Source organism: Cetorhinus maximus, chromosome 12, assembly GCF_964194155.1.
Source record: "Cetorhinus maximus chromosome 12, sCetMax3.hap1.1, whole genome shotgun sequence".
NCBI lineage: Eukaryota > Metazoa > Chordata > Chondrichthyes > Lamniformes > Cetorhinidae > Cetorhinus > Cetorhinus maximus.
The window spans coordinates 31,029,855-31,047,913 of NC_135890.1; the positions used below are offsets into that span (position 1 = coordinate 31,029,855).

At 44.6% G+C, this 18,059-nt stretch overlaps 1 protein-coding gene across 3 annotated transcripts in view; it reads left to right on the plus strand.

Annotated features, from left to right (window-relative positions):
• The first annotated feature begins 1,211 nt into the window (after positions 1 to 1,211).
• The window catches only part of LOC144688039 (traB domain-containing protein-like), a 37,793-nt gene continuing 20,945 nt past the window's right edge, over positions 1,212 to 18,059 (plus strand). The window contains exons 1-3 of one of the 3 annotated variants that reach the window (XM_078554693.1): positions 1,215 to 1,316; positions 6,200 to 6,242; positions 8,599 to 8,762. In XM_078554693.1, the coding sequence (XP_078410819.1) occupies positions 1,272 to 1,316; positions 6,200 to 6,242; positions 8,599 to 8,762 (252 nt within the window). In that variant the 5' untranslated portion in view covers positions 1,215 to 1,271. Of the gene's footprint in view, positions 1,317 to 3,403; positions 3,494 to 6,199; positions 6,243 to 8,598; positions 8,763 to 18,059 lie in introns of those variants that run through there. The other 2 variants (XM_078554694.1, XM_078554695.1) reach the window with 2 other exon arrangements.

An 18,059-nucleotide genomic window follows, 5' to 3' on the forward strand; every position in this document is an offset into this window, starting at 1 on the left:
TACCCAGAGAGTGGTGACGGTCTGGAATGCACTGCCTGGGAGGGTGGTGGAGGCGGGTTTGCCTCACATCCTTTAAAAAGTACCTGGATGAGCACTTGGCACATCATAACATTCAAGGCTATGGGCCAAGTGCTGGTAAATGGGATTAGGTAGGTAGGTCAGGTGTTGCTCACGTGTCGGTGCAGACTCGATGGGCCGAAGGGCCTCTTCTGCACTGTGATTCTGTGATTCTGTATAACTGCTCAGATTCATTCACTTATATGGCTCCAAGTTATTTTCAGTAGTTTTCTGGCATGAAATTGGGACAACTGATTTTTTTTTTGCCAGCATTGTGATGGAAACCAGTTCTATTAGCTTTCCATCCAAAATTAATCTCCCATTTCCAAAGATTAGTTTGGCTCTGCCTACATTTCACCCAGTTAACTTCCAGGCATTTAATTGAAATATGTTTAAGTGAAGGTGTTGCAGCCCCTAATTTCCTGATTTTAAACTTGTAAAAGTGTCCACGCTCTACAATTCACTGTGTCCCCCTCCCTCTCCATGTCCTTCTCCTCTGTAAAGCCCTTTGTTAATATTCACCTCTTTGACTAAACATTTGGCAACCCTCCCAATATCTCCTTTTATGAATTAACATACAATGACATGCCTTGGGACATTTTTCAATTTAAGGATACTGTATGACACAAGTTGTTGCAAGCTATATTAAATCCTATGGAACAACCCCATTCAGTAGAAAATAGAGGCACCGAATTTCAATTTATTGCTAGCAAAATAAAAAAAGAAACTTCCGAAAGTGGAAAGTAAAACAATTATTATAATAGTTGGAAACCTTCATATGATGTTTATGAAGCACTGAGTTCGTAACAACAATGCTGTGGAAGACTAATGTGAATAATAAGTCTTCAGATGGGTCTATTTACAGCACCATACATTTTAATGGGTTATGTCACTAGAAAAATAAATTACAGGCACTGAATGGGTCTGCACAGTTCTCAGAGAAAAACCCTCATAATTTGCTATGTAGGATCCACTAAACTGCAATTTACAGAAAACTATTTCATCTTAGGAACTTGATGATGTGTCAACCTACAGTAAAACTTGTTAAACCAGCAAATAACTAGTCAGGTGCATGGAAAAGGAAGTACTGTAGAAACTATTGAAACTGAAAGAGAAATTAAAAGAAGGACTGTGAAAGCAATAAAGTGGAAGGGGCTTTTTTTTTGTTTCACTTTTTCCAGAAACACAGAGATCACTTGCTGCTCTGTGCATCAATGTTATTTTCAGGGAAAAAACATATTGATCGTAACTGTACAAAGGTGAGTAACATTAGTCTTTATTACAATTTTTTTGAGATTACTCCTTTGACGAATGGAATCATGTAACTCTAGGCACACAAGAGCTTGAATCTGAAACTCTGTACTATCACAGGCACTCAAATTTGCATTATCCCTATCTCTGCATTATGCTCTGTGTATATCATTCTCTGTATTTTTCCGAATATTTTACTTACTTAGAATTTTGTATATGCCTCTGTTTTGCAGGCTGTCACATTCTGAATTTTCTGCTTATTGTCTTTGGATGCATCCAAACTCTTAGCCATTCACCATTAAATCATAGAAGTTATTTATTGTCACAGGGCAGTCATTTTGTGTTTACTTATTTATTGACTAGGTTTTTATTCTAAAATTAATGCTGTAAACAGTGCAAGTGATGAAACAATGGAGTATTGAAATTTGCTTCCATGAGTGAAGGAGAAGCATTCGTCCTTGTGCCTTTCTCATCTGCATTCTCAGTCAGAGGGTTAGACCGAGGACAGGCTTCTCCACAAATGAAGGGAGATTAAATTGGGGGAAGAGTAACCAAATGTTGGTAGGCCAGTGTTCCTCCAGCAGATAACAGAGGCAGCATTTCGCCCCCCCACCCACCCCGTCGGGGGATGTTGTGCGGGGGTGGGCGGGGGCAGGCGTGAACCTGATTGGGGACGCGCCGCCATTTTACATGGGTGGGCCAATTAAGGCCCGCCCATTGTGACGTGCGCCTGGAAGCGCTGAGTGCTCCCTGTGTGAGCGGTGGTGGCGGGGGGGAGATTCCCTGAGTGGTTCCCTGCGCTCTTTTGCGCATGCGCGTGGAAGAGTGCAGAGATCTCCCGGAGGTGCCTCAGGGAGATCAGTTTAAGGTTTTAAAATTTAAATTAAGGTAAAAAAAAACTTTTAAAACATGTCCGCCCATGTGACAGTGTCACATGAGCTGGGACATATCAATGAATTTTTAAAATAATTTTTACTGAATTTTTAAACACCTCAGGAAACCTCATCCCGCCCGTGGATGAGGTTTCATGAAAAATGCGAAGGCCGCCTGGGCTCTTTGCCTGCCCGCCAACCTTAAGGTTGGACGGGCAGCTCATGTAATTGTTTTAATTAGGTTTTAAATGGCCTTAATATTGCGCGCCCGCTAAACTGAAAACCTAAATGACGTGTGGTGACATCAGGACGCCCGCCCGACGTCACCGCGCGCCATTTTATGTGTCGGCAAGTGGGCCACGTCCCCCGACTCGCTGACAGGAAAATGCTGCCCTGGGAAATTTATGTTAATAGAGCCTCGAACAAATCAACTCAGTCTCTTGGCTGCAGGAAGGCTGTGACCTGGAAACAGCTGTGCAGAGAAAAAGATTGAGGAACTTTATATTATTCAAAAAAATTGTGAGTAATGCTCTTGGCTGCAGCCAATATATCAACGCTAGATAGCCAGCCTTCATTTAACAGATTTATTGAACTAGTTCACAAGATCACAAAATCCGTCCCCACAATACATCCCAGTAAACCCTACAATTCTTCCATTGCTGCAATTGTTTCTTAAATGATTTGAGGATTTTCACCTTCACCACTCTATTTGGTAGTCCATTCCAGGTGTTGATTAATCTGTGTGAAGTTAGTATCACTTAAGTTATCTGTTACTAATTTGAACCTGTGTCCTCTTTCCCTACTCCAATGAGGTGTCAGCTGTGGCTCAGTTCATAGCACCCTCGCCTTTGAATCAGAGGGTTGTGGGTTCATGTCCCACTCCCGGAAACCAATAACTGTGATTGTACTCGAAAGAGTTGCAATCTGTGACTGTTGATAACTCGAAAGAGTTTCCCTACTCCAATGCTTTAATTTGCAATAATACCCTGGATTCTACCTTTTCTATGCTGCTTACTATTTACCAGCTCGGATACTGACCTGAGTGTAATTTAGGGGTTAGTTTAGAAGCAGAATCTGCACCTAATGAGACACCAGACACAAGTGTAAAGGAGCAAGAGCAAAGGCAGAATGCAGGTGTTGCCTTGTTGGAGCTGGGGTAAAGGACATCACTGAACAGGTGGAGAAAATTTTCTAGGGAGAAGGGGATCTGCTTTAATTTGTGGTCAACGTTGGAACCAGTGACCGAGATACGTAAAGGATTGAAGTCCTTCAGACAGAGTTTCAAGATGAAATTAAAGGACGGGTCTTCAAAGGTAGTAATCCCTGTATTAATCCGAGCACTGTGTGTTTGTGAATGTAGGAGATATGAGATTACACAGGTTCCTGTGTGACTGGAGAAATGGTCTCGGAAGGAGGGCTTCAGATTCATGGAGTATTGGAATCGAAAGATTGAAAGTAAATGAGTAAAATGGGCCTTCAAAGGGGAGATAATTCAAAGTACAGAGTAGACACATTCCCACAAAGGTGATAGGAAGGGCACCAGAGACAGTCTTTGAAGTTGGCAGGACAAGCTGAGAAGGCTGTTATAAAGGCATAAGTGATCCTTGGCTTTGTAAATAAAACCACAGAGTACAAAAGCAAGCAAGTTTTGCTAAACCTTTATGAAGAACTGATTAGGCCTCAGCTGGTGTATTATGCCCAATTCTGTACACCACACTTTAGGAAGGATGGCTAGGCTTCAGAGAGGGTGGAGAGGAGATTTACTGGAATGGCACCAGGGATGAAAGATCTCAGTTATGTTGGAAGACTAGAGAAACTGGGGTTGTTCTCTTTAGAGCAGAGAAGGTTAAGGAGAGATCTGATGGTATTCAAAATCATGAAGGGTTGTGGTAGAGTAAATAAGAGAAACTGTTTCCAGTGGCAGAAGGGTTGTTAACGAGAGAACCACAGGTTTAAGTTAATTGACAAAAGAACTATAGGCAACTTAAGGAAAGAAAATGTATGCCGAGAGCTGGATTTTCCCCTTCAAGTTGGGAAGTGCAAGTTGGGCCATTTCCCTACATTGTGCTTGTGATTTCTGAAAGCCAGTCCATTGCCCAGGAATTTTCATTTTCCAAAGTCGGGTGGGTTGGAGTCATGGCCGCTGGCTCCCAAAGCAGACCTGAGGCGGGAATGGAGATGGGTGCATGCTGAGGTTGGAAGGTTAGAAGGTCCACTTCCATTACCTGGGACATCAGCCCAGTTCTCTAAATGGTTGTTAGGCCCTCAAGTCCTCACCCCTCACCCAAATCCCATGCCACCTTCATGCCACCTTCATACACCCAATATCTCCCATGACCTCTTCTTGCTGCCAAGTGCCCTCAGTGCTCCCCCGCCCTTGTCATATTGCCTCATATCTCCCGTGCATTCTCTATACTCACTCACCCAGTATCTGTTATGTACAGAACCCATGAGTCATATAATAACACTGGAAAGTTTTGGAAATGCTCAGAGTTAAAACAAACAAACAAAAAAAAACAGCCATTCAAACACCTCTGGAAAAAAATCCCCTCTTAGAAACTCATAAAACTGTCAATCAAATACATAGCCATTGAAATTCACCTTGAAAAACATTCTCTTTTCTCAAGTGCTCTGTTAACCTGTCAAAATAAACAAAAAGCCATTCAAAAACCTCTTCAAAACATTTACGTCATTATATACTCACAAAACTGTCAATCAAACAAAGCCGCTCACAACTATGTGAGCAACTCCTACTGAGCTGGATCCATGAGTGCGGCCTGGAGCTCAGCCAATCATTCATAATGTGATTACATTACATAGCTGAATAAATTGACCCCACCGAGTTCAATACAATAGACTCTTTGAAGTTACCTGACCAAGTATCCAGTCATCTGCTCCATTTTTTTCAAAGGCTCAATGGAGTTTTAATTGGAGAAATCTGGCAACCATTCAGTGTTTTCCCAAGTCTGAATATAACTCTGGGCTTTAAACCATTGTAGTACTCAAACTACACTTAATAGATGACCCACTTAAGTCAAATTTTAATACGGTTGAATGCAGAAGATGACTTTATCCGCTGGATAAAGCATTCTAATGCATGTGAACACTTACACAATACTGTTTTAATTAATTTAATTTTAATACTGGTCAATTTAATAGTCACTTATCTTTTAAGGACAGAGCCCTATAATCAAGCATTCCATTGAAAACCTACCTAAAATATCATACACCATTATGACATTTGAAGTGGCAAAACCTTTTAAACTTAACTGTCAAAAGGTCCACAACTCCACAGCTGGCTTCCCCCAAGGTTCACATGTTGACTTATCTAGCATGGTTCCCACAACCTTCAGGAACCCACCTGCCTTCATGAAAATACCAAGGTCAGGGAAAATTGAATTTGCAGTAAGCATTTAAATTTTGACCCCAACATCACTTTATGTGAGCACTGGGTTGCGAGCAGCCACATTTTGCACCCAGGGGAAAATGGTGTCCATTGGGAATTGGAAGGTAAGTTTAACATTTCAGCCCCACATGCCTCCACTTTGGGCCTACTGACAAGTGTTCTCTCACCACAAGGATGGGAAAATTCAGCCCCAAGTTTTGATGATCTGGAGCACACTGCCTGAAATGGTGGTGGAAATGGATTTAATAATTCAAAAGGGAATTGGATAAATAGTTAAAGTGAAAACATTTACAAGGCTATGGGGATAACCTTCAATTCACCTTTCTACCTTATACTTCCTTGCTCAGATCTTCCGCTGCTTATTTAAGATCCTCCAGTTGGATTGGTTAAGGAGATATAAAGTTGCTTGCTCTGTTCACTCAGATCCCAGGTGTCTGGTTTCACTCATTGTGATGTTCCACCTCACCCTTCCAGGAACTTGCAGTGTAAAACAGCATAGAGATTAAATGGCAAGCCTAAGGAGCAGTTCCATGAATTTTTGGGCCATTAATGATGGACATGTGGACACAGTTGTTTAATATTAATATAAATATACATGTATTTGATTTTACAGGTACTCGCTGGAACGATGCTGAATTATGATTGGAGGAACATCTGTAAGTTCTGTATAAGCTCTACCTTCACAAGCTAAATGGACAGGGGCTAGTACTAGGACCACTGCTTTTCCTGATATACATTCATGACTTGCACTTGGGTGTACCGGGCACAGTTTCAAAACTTGCAGATGACACAAAACTTGAAGTATTTTGAACTGTAAGGAGGATCATGATAGATTTCAAGAAGACGTGGCCAGGTTGGTGGAATGGGAGAACAGGTGGCTGATGAAAATTAATGCAGAGAAATGTGAAGTGATACAATTTGATTGGAAGAATGAAGAGTGGCAGTGTAAAATATAGGGTACAATTCAAAAGACTTGTGGGTATATGTGCCCAAATTGTTTAAAGTGGAAAGGCAGGTTGAGAACACAATTAAAAAGGCATATGTGATCCTGTGCATTATAAATAGAGGCATAGAGAACAAAAACAAGGAAGTTATAATGAACCTTTATAAAACACGGGTTTGGTCTCAACTGGAATATTGGCCAGAATTTTACAGCCCCTCCAGCCCGGTGGGATAGTATGGTCCCGCTGGACTGAATGGAGATTTAATTTGCTCTCTGCATCCGCCGGGGGGGAGACACGCCTTTGTGGGGAGGGGGCCTTAAAACCCTGGCCATTGTGTTCAGTCCTGTGTCAGGAAGGATATGAAGGCTTGAGAGAGAGTGTAGAAAAGATTCATGAGATTGGTCCCAGGGATGACAGACTTCAGTAACATGGGTAGATTGGAGAAGCTGGGGTTGTTCTCCTTAGGGATGAGAAAGTTGAAAGGAAATTTGGCAGATGTTTTCAAAATCATGAGGGGTCTAAACAGAGAGAGAAATTGTTCCATTAGGTAGAAGAGTCGAGAACCAGAGGACACAGATTTAAGGTGAATGGCAAAGGAGTCAACAACGATATGAGGAAAAGCTTTTTTCACACAGTGAGTTGCTAGGATCTGGAATGCAATGCTTGAGCCTGTGGTGGGGGCAGATTCAATCATGGTTTTAAAAAGGAAATTGGATGAGCGTCTGAAGAGAAAATAACTTGAAGGACTATAGAGAAAGGGTGGGGAAATGGGTCTAGCTGAGCTGCTGTAACCATTCTATGATTCTATACATTAGAAGGTAAGAAAGACAGGATTGATTTCATTTATTTCTGTGCCTTATTATCACCTTAACTCTCATCAAATTCCACAGGTGGAATTAAATGTAGTTACATTTTCTTTGTCACAACAACACAAAATGGTAACTGTATCATGTGTGCAATTGTGGTAAACTCTTTGGGGGAATGGAGTATGTAGCTAAATTCACTCATTAGGAAGCCCTTATGAGTCACAGCTAATTTTGTCACTTTTCAGTTTTGAAAGTTCACATTGTGAGTGAATGACCTGTGAATTCCACTGGTTACTGCTTATCCTTTTATGCAACATTTCTGGGGATCACTTAAAAACAAAATTATTACCTTAATTCTTTAATTCCAGTTCCAAAGAAGAGTCCTATTCGACTTGACACATTAACCCTGTTTCTCTCTCCACAGATGCTGCAAGACCTGCTCAACTTTTCAAGCACGTTCTGTTTTTATTTCAGATTTCCAGCATCTGCAGTATTTTGCTTTTACTTTTATTCTTTGTTAGCTTTAATTAAAATCTTAACAAATGTGGATAGAAAATTAAAGGAGCAATCATTTTACTGAAAAATGCATGCTGAGTCATTCTTTCAGAGTGACTGGGAGAGGGAGATAGAGGAGGAGATATGGTGGTAAAGCAAAGAATGTGAACGAGAAAGTCAGAACGAGAACTTGAGACAGTAATACATCTATTTTCATCATGACTATGTCATGTGCAAGTGACCTGATGTGGTTGTGCAGTGATTCAAGTTGTTTTGCTATATGTTCATATATAATTAACAATATATTTGTCTGACATCTTTTTCATCAAGATGATTCCACTTTTATAATCCTCACTTCTAGTACCTTTGTAAGTTTCCTCTTACGACTCTCTTTAAAGCTGATCGAGGTCCCCATTTTGCAATCACTAGTACACAGGTGAAATACTAACTAATCTCAGAGCTATCTCAGTCCTAAATTTTGCTTCTATCACAACAGAATCGTCAAGGATATTCACAATGCAGACATATAATGTAGTACTAGTGCCATAGAGGTCCAGAGCACTGGTGAAAATGTAAACTGTTTGGCATATTATTTGTTTAATGATACTTGTTCACAAGTTATGAATTTTATGTTGATTATTGGGAACCTTTAATTTTTATGTATTTTTCTGTTTTGGTGTTGATTTCACCCGTGTTATAGAGCAGACATTGTATAATGCTCGCTTATGTTGGAAATTGTAAGTTATTTAAAATGTATTTACTTCCAGCTTACGAAGGAATCTATGAGACTCTGACCGAAAAGCTTAAAAAGCGACAGGAGATGCCGAGCCCAAAAAACACTATAAGCGAACTTGTCACTGAAGATGGCTGCAAGGTCTACCTGGTTGGCACAATTCACTTCAGTGAAGAAAGCATACAAGATGTCCAACAGGTAAAATAAACATGATATAAGATTTGCAGAGAAATTCTACAATGAATTTAAAAGAAACTTTAATCAAAAATAGAAGGAATCATATTTATGTTCATTTACAAGGCATGCTTCTATGTTAGTGCAATATCTTGAATAAATAAACTCTTACTGTTGAGTCATTATTGACCTTTGTTCAATGGTACTGTTTTTATGCTTTGATATGTGAGTGGGAGTTTCCAAGTGTGTTGTTGCCCTGCAGCTTTTCTGCATCAGTGAAGATATAAAGGTAACTTCCAGACATGAACTGCAACAAACACAAATTTTTCATGTGACAAACCATTATTTTTTTCATCTATTTGTTCATGGAATTTGGGCGTTGTTGGCTAGGCCAGCATTTACTGCTCACCTCTAATTGCCCAATAGAAGGTGGCGGTGAGCCACCTTCTTGAATCCCTGCAGTCTATGTGGTGTAGGTATATCCATGGTGCTGTTAGGGAGGGAGTTCCAGAATTTTGACCCAGCAACAGTGAAGGAGCAGCGATATGTTTCCAAGTCAGAATGGTGAGTGGCTTGGACGGAAACTTGCAGGTGGTGGTTTTCCCCTGCACCTGCTGCCCTTGTCCTTCTGGATGGTAGAGTTCATGGGTTTGGAAGGCGCTGTCAAAGGGGCCTTGGTGAATTGCTGCAGTGCACCTTGTAGGTGGTGCTATGTTAAATGTTTCCTGTTTTCAGCTTTCACAATCATGAAAAGTATTTAATGTAAAACTGTTTTTGATGACAAATTCTCTCACTAAACACAATGTTGGCGTTGTTAGAGAACAATCACTATACTATGCTAAACCCCATAGTTTTTAAATTAATTCATTATAAAAGAAATGCATTTATTAGCTGTCTATTTTTTTTTCAGTAATGGCTTCATGCTATGCCATCAGGTCCTGATGCACATAAATTCCATTCAGCTTGTTGCTACCAAAAAGTTAACTTGTTGGATTTGTTAAGGCTGGGAAGGCTTGGTTAAAACTTTTTTGTCACTAATGGTTGTATAGACTGCATTGTACAGATAAACACATTTACAAAATATCTGAGGAACACCTAGAATCAGCCTTAAGGCAGAATCGCACCAGATTTGCACTAAGTGCAGTAGCAAGCAGATAAAAAGACGTTTTACCTGCTGGCTGCGCTGGCGGGTTTTCGCACAGTATTGTCCCATTACCGCACGTTCCGCCTTATTAATAATGCAGTCACGGGGAGCACATCGGATCGCTGGCGGGGTGGCCTCTGATTCACCCGCCCCGCTGTCAGCTCAGACCTTCAGTAATCCGGGCATCATATTTAAAGGGTGCACCTGCACAGAGCGAGCACTCTTTAAGGGATCAAAAGCTGCTGGAATGTCATGGTTGCCAAAGGGAGGAAACATGCTGCCCTCAAATTTAGGGATGCCTCCCTTGGGCACCTACTGGACACAGTGGAGGACCGTCCTGAAGTCCTCTACCCCTGCTCAGGGCGAAGACCAGCAAGCAAGGTCACCAATCCAGCATGGGAGGCGGTGGCAGTGGTGGTCAGTGCCAACACCCTGCAAAAGAGGACAGCCACCCAGTGCTGAAAGAGGATGAATAATCTCCTCTGTTCTGCCAGGGTAAGTCACTATTCTTATCATTCTCACCTTTGTTGCAACTGGTCCCCAGGTGAGGGTTCCCCCAATTTGTTCTGATCCCAGATGAGGTACCCCAAATTGCTTTGCTCCCAGGTGAGGAGGGATGGGCTGGCTCCCTTTCATTATTCAACCCTCTTGGTTGGTCACAGCAAGGTTAATTTAAAAAGGATCCCTTCCCTCATGGATACCTTTTCTCACTCCAAATGTACTTATGTTTTAAAAGGAGCCAATTTAACCAGGCTGTCTTGAGTCAAAGAAAGAGTGAGTTTATTAGTTACTAAAGGCAAGGAAAAATAATAAAAATGCAACACACATACACACAGATTAGAAATGAGAAATTGAATCCAAAAATAAAAGTTTTAAAATATGTACAAATCAGTCCTTTGGCTTGTCCATGAGGGGTAGATGGTGAAAAGTTGTGGCTGTTAAGTTGGGGTGATTCCGATAGCGCTGACTTTGGGTAGTTGAGCAGTTGGTTTGGAGATTCTTGGTTCTGCAGTCTAGCTGAAAGGAGTTGTCCTGTTTCTTTTCTGACTGTGGCTTTGCTGACTTGTGACTTGCTTCTAGCAATCAGAGAGAGAGGGGTTTTTACCGGCAAGCACAGGGGTGCCCAGAAGGTGTTCTTCATCTGTAACCTTCACAGCACACACACAGACCAGGACAGAACACCAGACTAGCACACACACAGACCAGGACAGAACACCAGACTAGCACACACACAGACCAGAACAGAACACCAGACTAGCACACAGAATTAGGATTGCATTTGGCTTTTTAAACCCTTTTCCTTGTGTATTCCTGGAATGGAAAAACAAACATGTCTTTTGCCCAGACCTCTTTTCTTTCCAACTCAGTTCATGTTCTGGAATATAACTCAACAGGAGGTGGTTTCAGCTGAGATGGTAAGCATTTCCCATTATCTCCGCAACCACAGGAGATTACAGTTCAGTTTGCATTGTATCTTTTCCTTTGAAGTGCCTCTGCCTGAAGTAGGCCAGTGCAAACTTTTAGGTGTGACATTCCATTCTCTCTGAACTAGTTGGTCCAGTAATCCAAATAGGAATTTTCTAGCAAGATTACCTTACAATTTCAGCCAGTTTTTGCTTGTATGTCTTTTTTAAAAAAACACTTGTCTTACTTAAAAGTTCAATATGTCCGTAAGTAATTCGGGGATAGGATCCTTGGTCATGACACCTCACACTCACAAACCCAATACACATCCACAGGGATCTCACTCACTGCCAGTTCAAGGGACATCACCATTCTCTCTCTCACACATACCTTCATCTGCCCTGCGGATTGTGTCCTCATCCCGTCCACGGAACCACTCACCACCCACACATACCAGGCATCCTTCTCATCTGACCTGGCAGGCATTCTGCTTACACTCTCTCTCTCCATATGTATTCATGCAGGACAAGCTGGCACATGGCAAAAGGGAGAGGTCACAGACTGGCGAAGGAATGCTTGGCATCAAGGTCCTCACAGACTTTGAAAATAGAGTCATCCAGCTGGCTGGTGATGATCTGGACTGTTCCTGTGCTCACAGTGAGGTTGGTGGTGCTCAACCACATGGAGATCCAGCAGTGCAACATCCTTCAGAAAACTATGCTGTGAGTGAGTTCTCCTGTTCCCCAGTCCCCTGCCATGTACTAATTATCTCTCCTTGCTTTCACAGGCACATTTGGGAAACAGCTGAAGGGGTCCACAAGCCAGGTCCTTGACTCAAGCCCTGAAGGCATCTCAGAAGAAGAATCTGATGACTCCCTAATTGAAGACCCGTCACATCGCTCACCCACACCCTCCAGCAGCGCAGAGACACAGATCTCAGCGGGACCTAGTTCTAGAGTAGCCTTGGGGTCACAATCTGTCTGATCAACAGCAGGCGGAGGCAGCGACTTCCCAGTTATCTGGACTTGGAGGACTGCTGGAAGCCTGAAATCTGCTGAGTCCGAGTCAGATGAGAAGCCTCCGGACTCAGTCAAACCTCAGTTTCTGGAGCTGCAAAGGCAAGCTCAAAAACATCAGGAAGGGATGCCCGCTGCACTCCTCAGTTTGCAAGGCACAATGGAGCAGTCTGTCTGAGGTGATAGTGCAGGCATTGCAACACATCAAAGTCAACACGGGTAGGATAAAAAAAACTAAAATAAAATAAAATTAAAAAAAAGATATAACACAAAAAGTTAGCATGCAGGTGCAGCAAGTAATTAGGAAGGCAAATGAAATTTTGGCCTGTATTGCTAGGGAGTTGGAAACAGGGAAGTCTTCTTACAACTGTACAGGGTGTTGGTGAGGCTGCACCTAGAGTACTGTGTACAGTTTTGGTCCCATTTTTAAGTAAGGACATACTGGCATTGGAGGCAGTTCAAAAGAGATTCACAAGACTGATTCCTGGGATGAAGGGGTTGACTTATCAAGAACGGCTAAACAGGTTAGGCCTGTGATGAAGGGTGATCTTGTTGAAACGTACAAGATTCTGAGGGGGCTTGACAGGGTAGGTGTTGAGAAGATGTTTCCACTAGTGGGGGAATCTCGAATTAGGGGACATAGCTACAGAGTAAGGGGACACTCATTTAAAACTGAGACACGAAGGAATTTCTTCTCTCAGAGGGTAGCAAATGTCTGGAATTCTCTAATCCAGAGAGCTGTGGAGGCTGGATCACTGAAAGTATTTAAAGATGAAGTAGGTAGATTTTTGAAATATCGGGGAGTTAAGGGCTACGAGGAGCTGGCTCGAAAGAGGAGTTGAGGCCTGGGACAGATCAGCCATGATCTTATTGAATGGTGGGGCAGGCTTGAGGGGCTGAATGGTCTACTCCTGCTCCTGTTTCTTATGTTCTTATGGTGACCACCATGGAGACCTTCATCCAGGACACCATTGTTGCGCAGGCTGAACTCCATTGCTGATGCCATAGTTGGCTTCCAACAGTGTCAACGTGAGAAGGGTGTGGGGCAGCTCGATCTCACTTCAGTTTCCCCTTCTCCTCAAGGAGTCAGCTAGGGGCAACCGGACGCCCATAGGGAGGAGGATCAGCAGGTGCACACCCCAATGCCATCCACTCAGGTGACTCCGGGAGTGTCTGGCCCATCCGTATCCCCTCTTCCTGTGACCCCAGGAGCTTCAGCTCCACAGGCCGAGGAGGGTGCCACTGCCACACAGCAGGACCCTGAAAGCAGACCGGGGCCCTCCAGGTCTTGGCCCTCCAGAGGACACCCGCCAAAGTCATCACTGACATAGCAGTCAGCAGACTGCCTCCACCTCCGCTGTGGATGTCTGGGGAGCATCAAGACATAGCTACAGGGTTAGGAAGGTTAAGAAGATGTAGTTGCACAGCCTGGGCATGGGTGTTAATCATTTGTACTTAATGTCCATTATTGTAAATAAACTCTCAAGAATGTCTCCCTGCCTATGGCTCTTTGTTCTGATGAAGTGTCTGTGTCACTCAAATGTGAAGCCTTGGTTCTGCACAAGATAAAGGCAGGTTTCTTAGTCCAGGGCCTCTTCCCTGTGCAGTGTGTAACCTTCAGACCAAAGTGATGGTCCGGCTTCACACTCACTGGACACATTACTGATGCCTGCACCTCGATGGGGCTTGTCATTGCTGCCAGAATGTCATGGGCAGGCGTCACAGAGTTCCTTCATTCTCTCCGTGTGTTCTCAACAACTTTGAGGTGGAACTGGCTCCCCCACATCTCTTCAGCATCTGTGGCTGGTGACGGTGTGCTCCTGCAGGGGACAGGTGCTGAAGGCTGACAAAGGATCAGATGCATTTAATGTTTCACGGTTCATCTCCATGATATGACCCTGATCACAGAGGGCATGTGAGCTGCCCTCAGCCAGGCAAGAATCAGATATTCACAGAGATTATGTGAAGATCTATGGAGTGTCCTCTCTGCATGTCGTCATCATCCTCCTGGAATCTAATGACTATTAGGGCCTCCGCTGTGGCTCCATGACATGAGCCTGATCAATGAGGGCATGTACGCTGCCATCAGCCACGCAGGAGTCAAACAGTCACAGGTCCAAGGTGAGGATACCAGGAGTGTCCTCACTGCATCACACCATCATCATCCACAAATCTGGCAGCTACAAGGGCCTCCCGAGCGCGGCTGCCATGTCTGGCCAGTGCAACGGCCTCATCGTTGGCATCCTCGCCTGCAGGGACCTCATCACCATCATCCCCTTCGACGTCCTCATCAGAGGAGATGTGCAACTCTTCCATTTCCTCCTCAGCCAGGTCCTCCCCACAGTGCAGCACCAGGCTGTGGAGTGTGCAGCAAGCGACGATGATGCGCGATACCCTCGGTAAAATGTATTGCATTACTCCACCAGAATTGTCGAGGCACCGGAACCTCATTTTCAAAATGCCTGTTGTTTGCTCCACTGAAGTCCAGGTCGCGGCATGAACCTCGTTACACCGTCGCTCTGCTGCACTCTGAGGCCGCTGCACGGGTGTCATCAGCCACATCCTCTGTGGGTAGCCCTTCACCCCGCAGAGCCAACCCTGCAGCCTCTGTGGACCCTGGAAGATGTCAGGGATCTGAGATATTCTGAGGATGTAGGAGTCATGAGCAGTCCTGGGAATCATGCGCAGACCTGCAGGATGTGTCTGTGGTGGTCACACACCAACTGAACATTCAGTGAGTGGAAGCCCTTGCGGTTGATGTAGTTGACTGCTTGTTGCCATGGAGATCTAAGCACCACATGAATGCAGTCGATGGCATCCTGCACCTGTGGAAAACCTGACATCTGCGCAAATCCGAGTGCTCTTTCTTCCTGGCTTTCCTGATCACCAGCGAAATGCACAAAGTTCAGTGCCTTCGCAAAGATGGCGCCCATGACCTCCTGGCTGCACTTGTGAGTGGAGGCTTCCGAGATCCTGCAGAGGTCACCTGTGGAACTCTGGAACGAGCCACTGGCGTAAAAATTGAGCGCCGCGGTCACTTTCATGGCCACTGGCAGCAGATGCCCTCTATGTCCCCATGGCGCCAAATCCTGCAGCAGGTAGCATATGTACCGACCAGTTCCCTAAACATACATAGTCTTCAGCGACACTGGTTCTTGGTCATTTGCAGGAATGACGAGCACTGTCTATAGACCCTGGATCTAGTGAGGAGCCTACGTGCGATGGCTCACTGTGGATCTTCAGCTGCGTGTGCAGCAGGCCCTGCTGCCCTTCCATCCTGAAGAAGGTGCTCCCCCTTTGCTAAGCCAGGTGCCTCCTCCACTCTCTTCTTCTACTTTTCCAGTCTCTGTAAGCTATGAGGCACGCTGCTTAATCACCAGGCTCCATGATCCAGATGTCCTCCTCCTGCAGGATCAAAGAGAGGGTTAGCATAGATGTACTAAGGACCTCTCCTGGTTAAGTCTGAAGGCCCCTTCATGCATGCAAGAGAGTGCTGGCCACCACTTGGATGGCCAGTGTATAGTGCACATCATAGCTGTCTGAAACTCCACCCACCTCTGCCTCCCTCCACCTGACTGATTGGCGGCAGCTTCAGCCACTGGACTGCATGCTGTGCTCTCAGCTCAGGTGCAGACATTCTCCTAACCCGCACTGCAAGGCAGCACTGTTAGCTTGAACTGTGAGGGATACTGGTCCAAACTATAATAAAGACATTGCAAGGAGCTCTGATAGCCTCCACGGCCATCTTTCACAAGAGGATTCTACAACTTGCCCAGTCGGCCAATTGCTCTGCATCCCTCTAAAATGCACATTAATTTGCAGTCTGCGCCTGAGGGGTGAAAAGTTCTGGCGTCTTTGGTGACACTTTCTTGCCTTTGTGTTGCTTGAGTGGGCAAAAAAGCTTCAGAGGCCCGTCTCCTAGCATGCCAATGGAGCTGCAGCAGAACAGTCTCAGCTGCGGAAGAATGTCACCTTTGACAAGCTTTTCCAACTGCATGGCCACTTCCCTCAACCCCTCCTTTCCCCACCCCTCCCAGCATGTGCTTGTGTACTTCCTTCAGTCTGTGCTGCCTTGCACCCCTCTCCCCGGCCCCACCCCCACTGGAGGCCTTGTCCCAGCACTGCACCAGCCGGGAAAAAGCGACTTGCCTGTGTCCCCGTGAATGCACGGCCCCTCTTCTGTGATGTCCTACGGGCCGATACTCGGGAGCGCTGTGCAAGGTTGTGTACACTCACCTCCGGGTTCCCCTCAAAATTTAGCTCGCCAGGTGCACGCCTTTTAAACGCAATTGTGAAGCACGCTGTTCTGAAGTCACGCCGACGTGGGCGGTAAATTTGACGTGGGGGTACGATTTCGGCGAGCAGAGCTTATAATTAGATGCTAAAGTATTGAAATTAGGTTCCCGACGTGTGACGGCGGGAAACGTGGCCTGTCACTGATGGGTAGAGCGGACAATCAGAAACTGGTTTCCCGATGGCTTGAAACCGATTCTTGGCTTTCTCGCCATATCGTCCCCCGCTGCTCGACATGACGCCTGATGCGAAAGGGGCCGGAAAATTCTGGTCTTGATATTTGGGGCAGAATTTTACACTCTGATTGGGATGTGTTGGCAGGTGGATGGGATGCTGTAAAATTAGATGCGATGCCATGGGTGTTTTCCCAGCGCCTACACAGCTTTGGGTCAATTGAGGCCCATAAGTGGCCACTAGTGGGCCTCATCCCAACCTGCTGCAATTTTTCACGCGGCAGGAATAGGAGAGAGCCAGGTTTGAAGCCCGCTGGGTTCCACTCCTGTGGCTACTGGTGCCAAAAGAAGAGGTACCTCCTCCATAGGTGCCCTGGCTCATCGGAGGCCCATCCAAAGGTCTGGCCCTTCTGGATTTCCCCTCCTCCCTGACCTGTACACCATTGCCCCAATGCCCTTCCTATCCTGCTCCCACAGAAAACACCTCCAACTTACCTCTCTATCAGGCATCAATGATGAACTTCATTGAGGACTTTTAGTAGTATTGGGTACCCCACACTCCCTGGGGATTCTGCAAGTAAACCTGACAGGGTTTGCTTTCCAGGCTTCCCATGTGGTGACTCCCCATTCTTCACTGGCAGACTTGCTGTAAAGAAGAGCAATTCATTTGATGTGTACAGGGCACTTGTACCATATTGCGCATACCCTAGGATCTAAGAGAAAACATGCAAGGCTCTGACTAACATTTTTTGGAGTTACATTACTATAGGTTCTGTGCCTGACAATTGGAACAATATGGCAGTGAGTGTTTCTTGCAATATTATTATTAAACTTCCTGTCGACATGTAGCTGTACCTTCAGATGGAGAACATGGATAGCATCAATAGCATTTTGCAGGAACTGGACCATTTAAGCAGAGGGAGCTTGGAGTGGCAGATGGATTTTAACCATGAGATGTGTAAAATAATGTACGTCGGAATAGGAAATACTTATAGCGTTCATGGACAATGAAATGTTTTCAATTATTAAAGTTGGCAAAAAAACAAAATTGGGCTTCATTACTGAGCATTCAATTAAAGTGGGCAAGAAGAAACTCTTATCAACAGAATTAATTAAGTACTGGGATGTGTCTCAAAGGTATTCATACAATCTTAAAAAGGAAGCACTGAGATGATAGATGGTTAAAATGCTAACTTACACTGTAAAGAATGAGCAGTTCATTTGCCTGTCTTGTAGTTTGATAACAGCTCATATCATTTTGGGGGCATCATTACCAACAGAACTCCAGGGG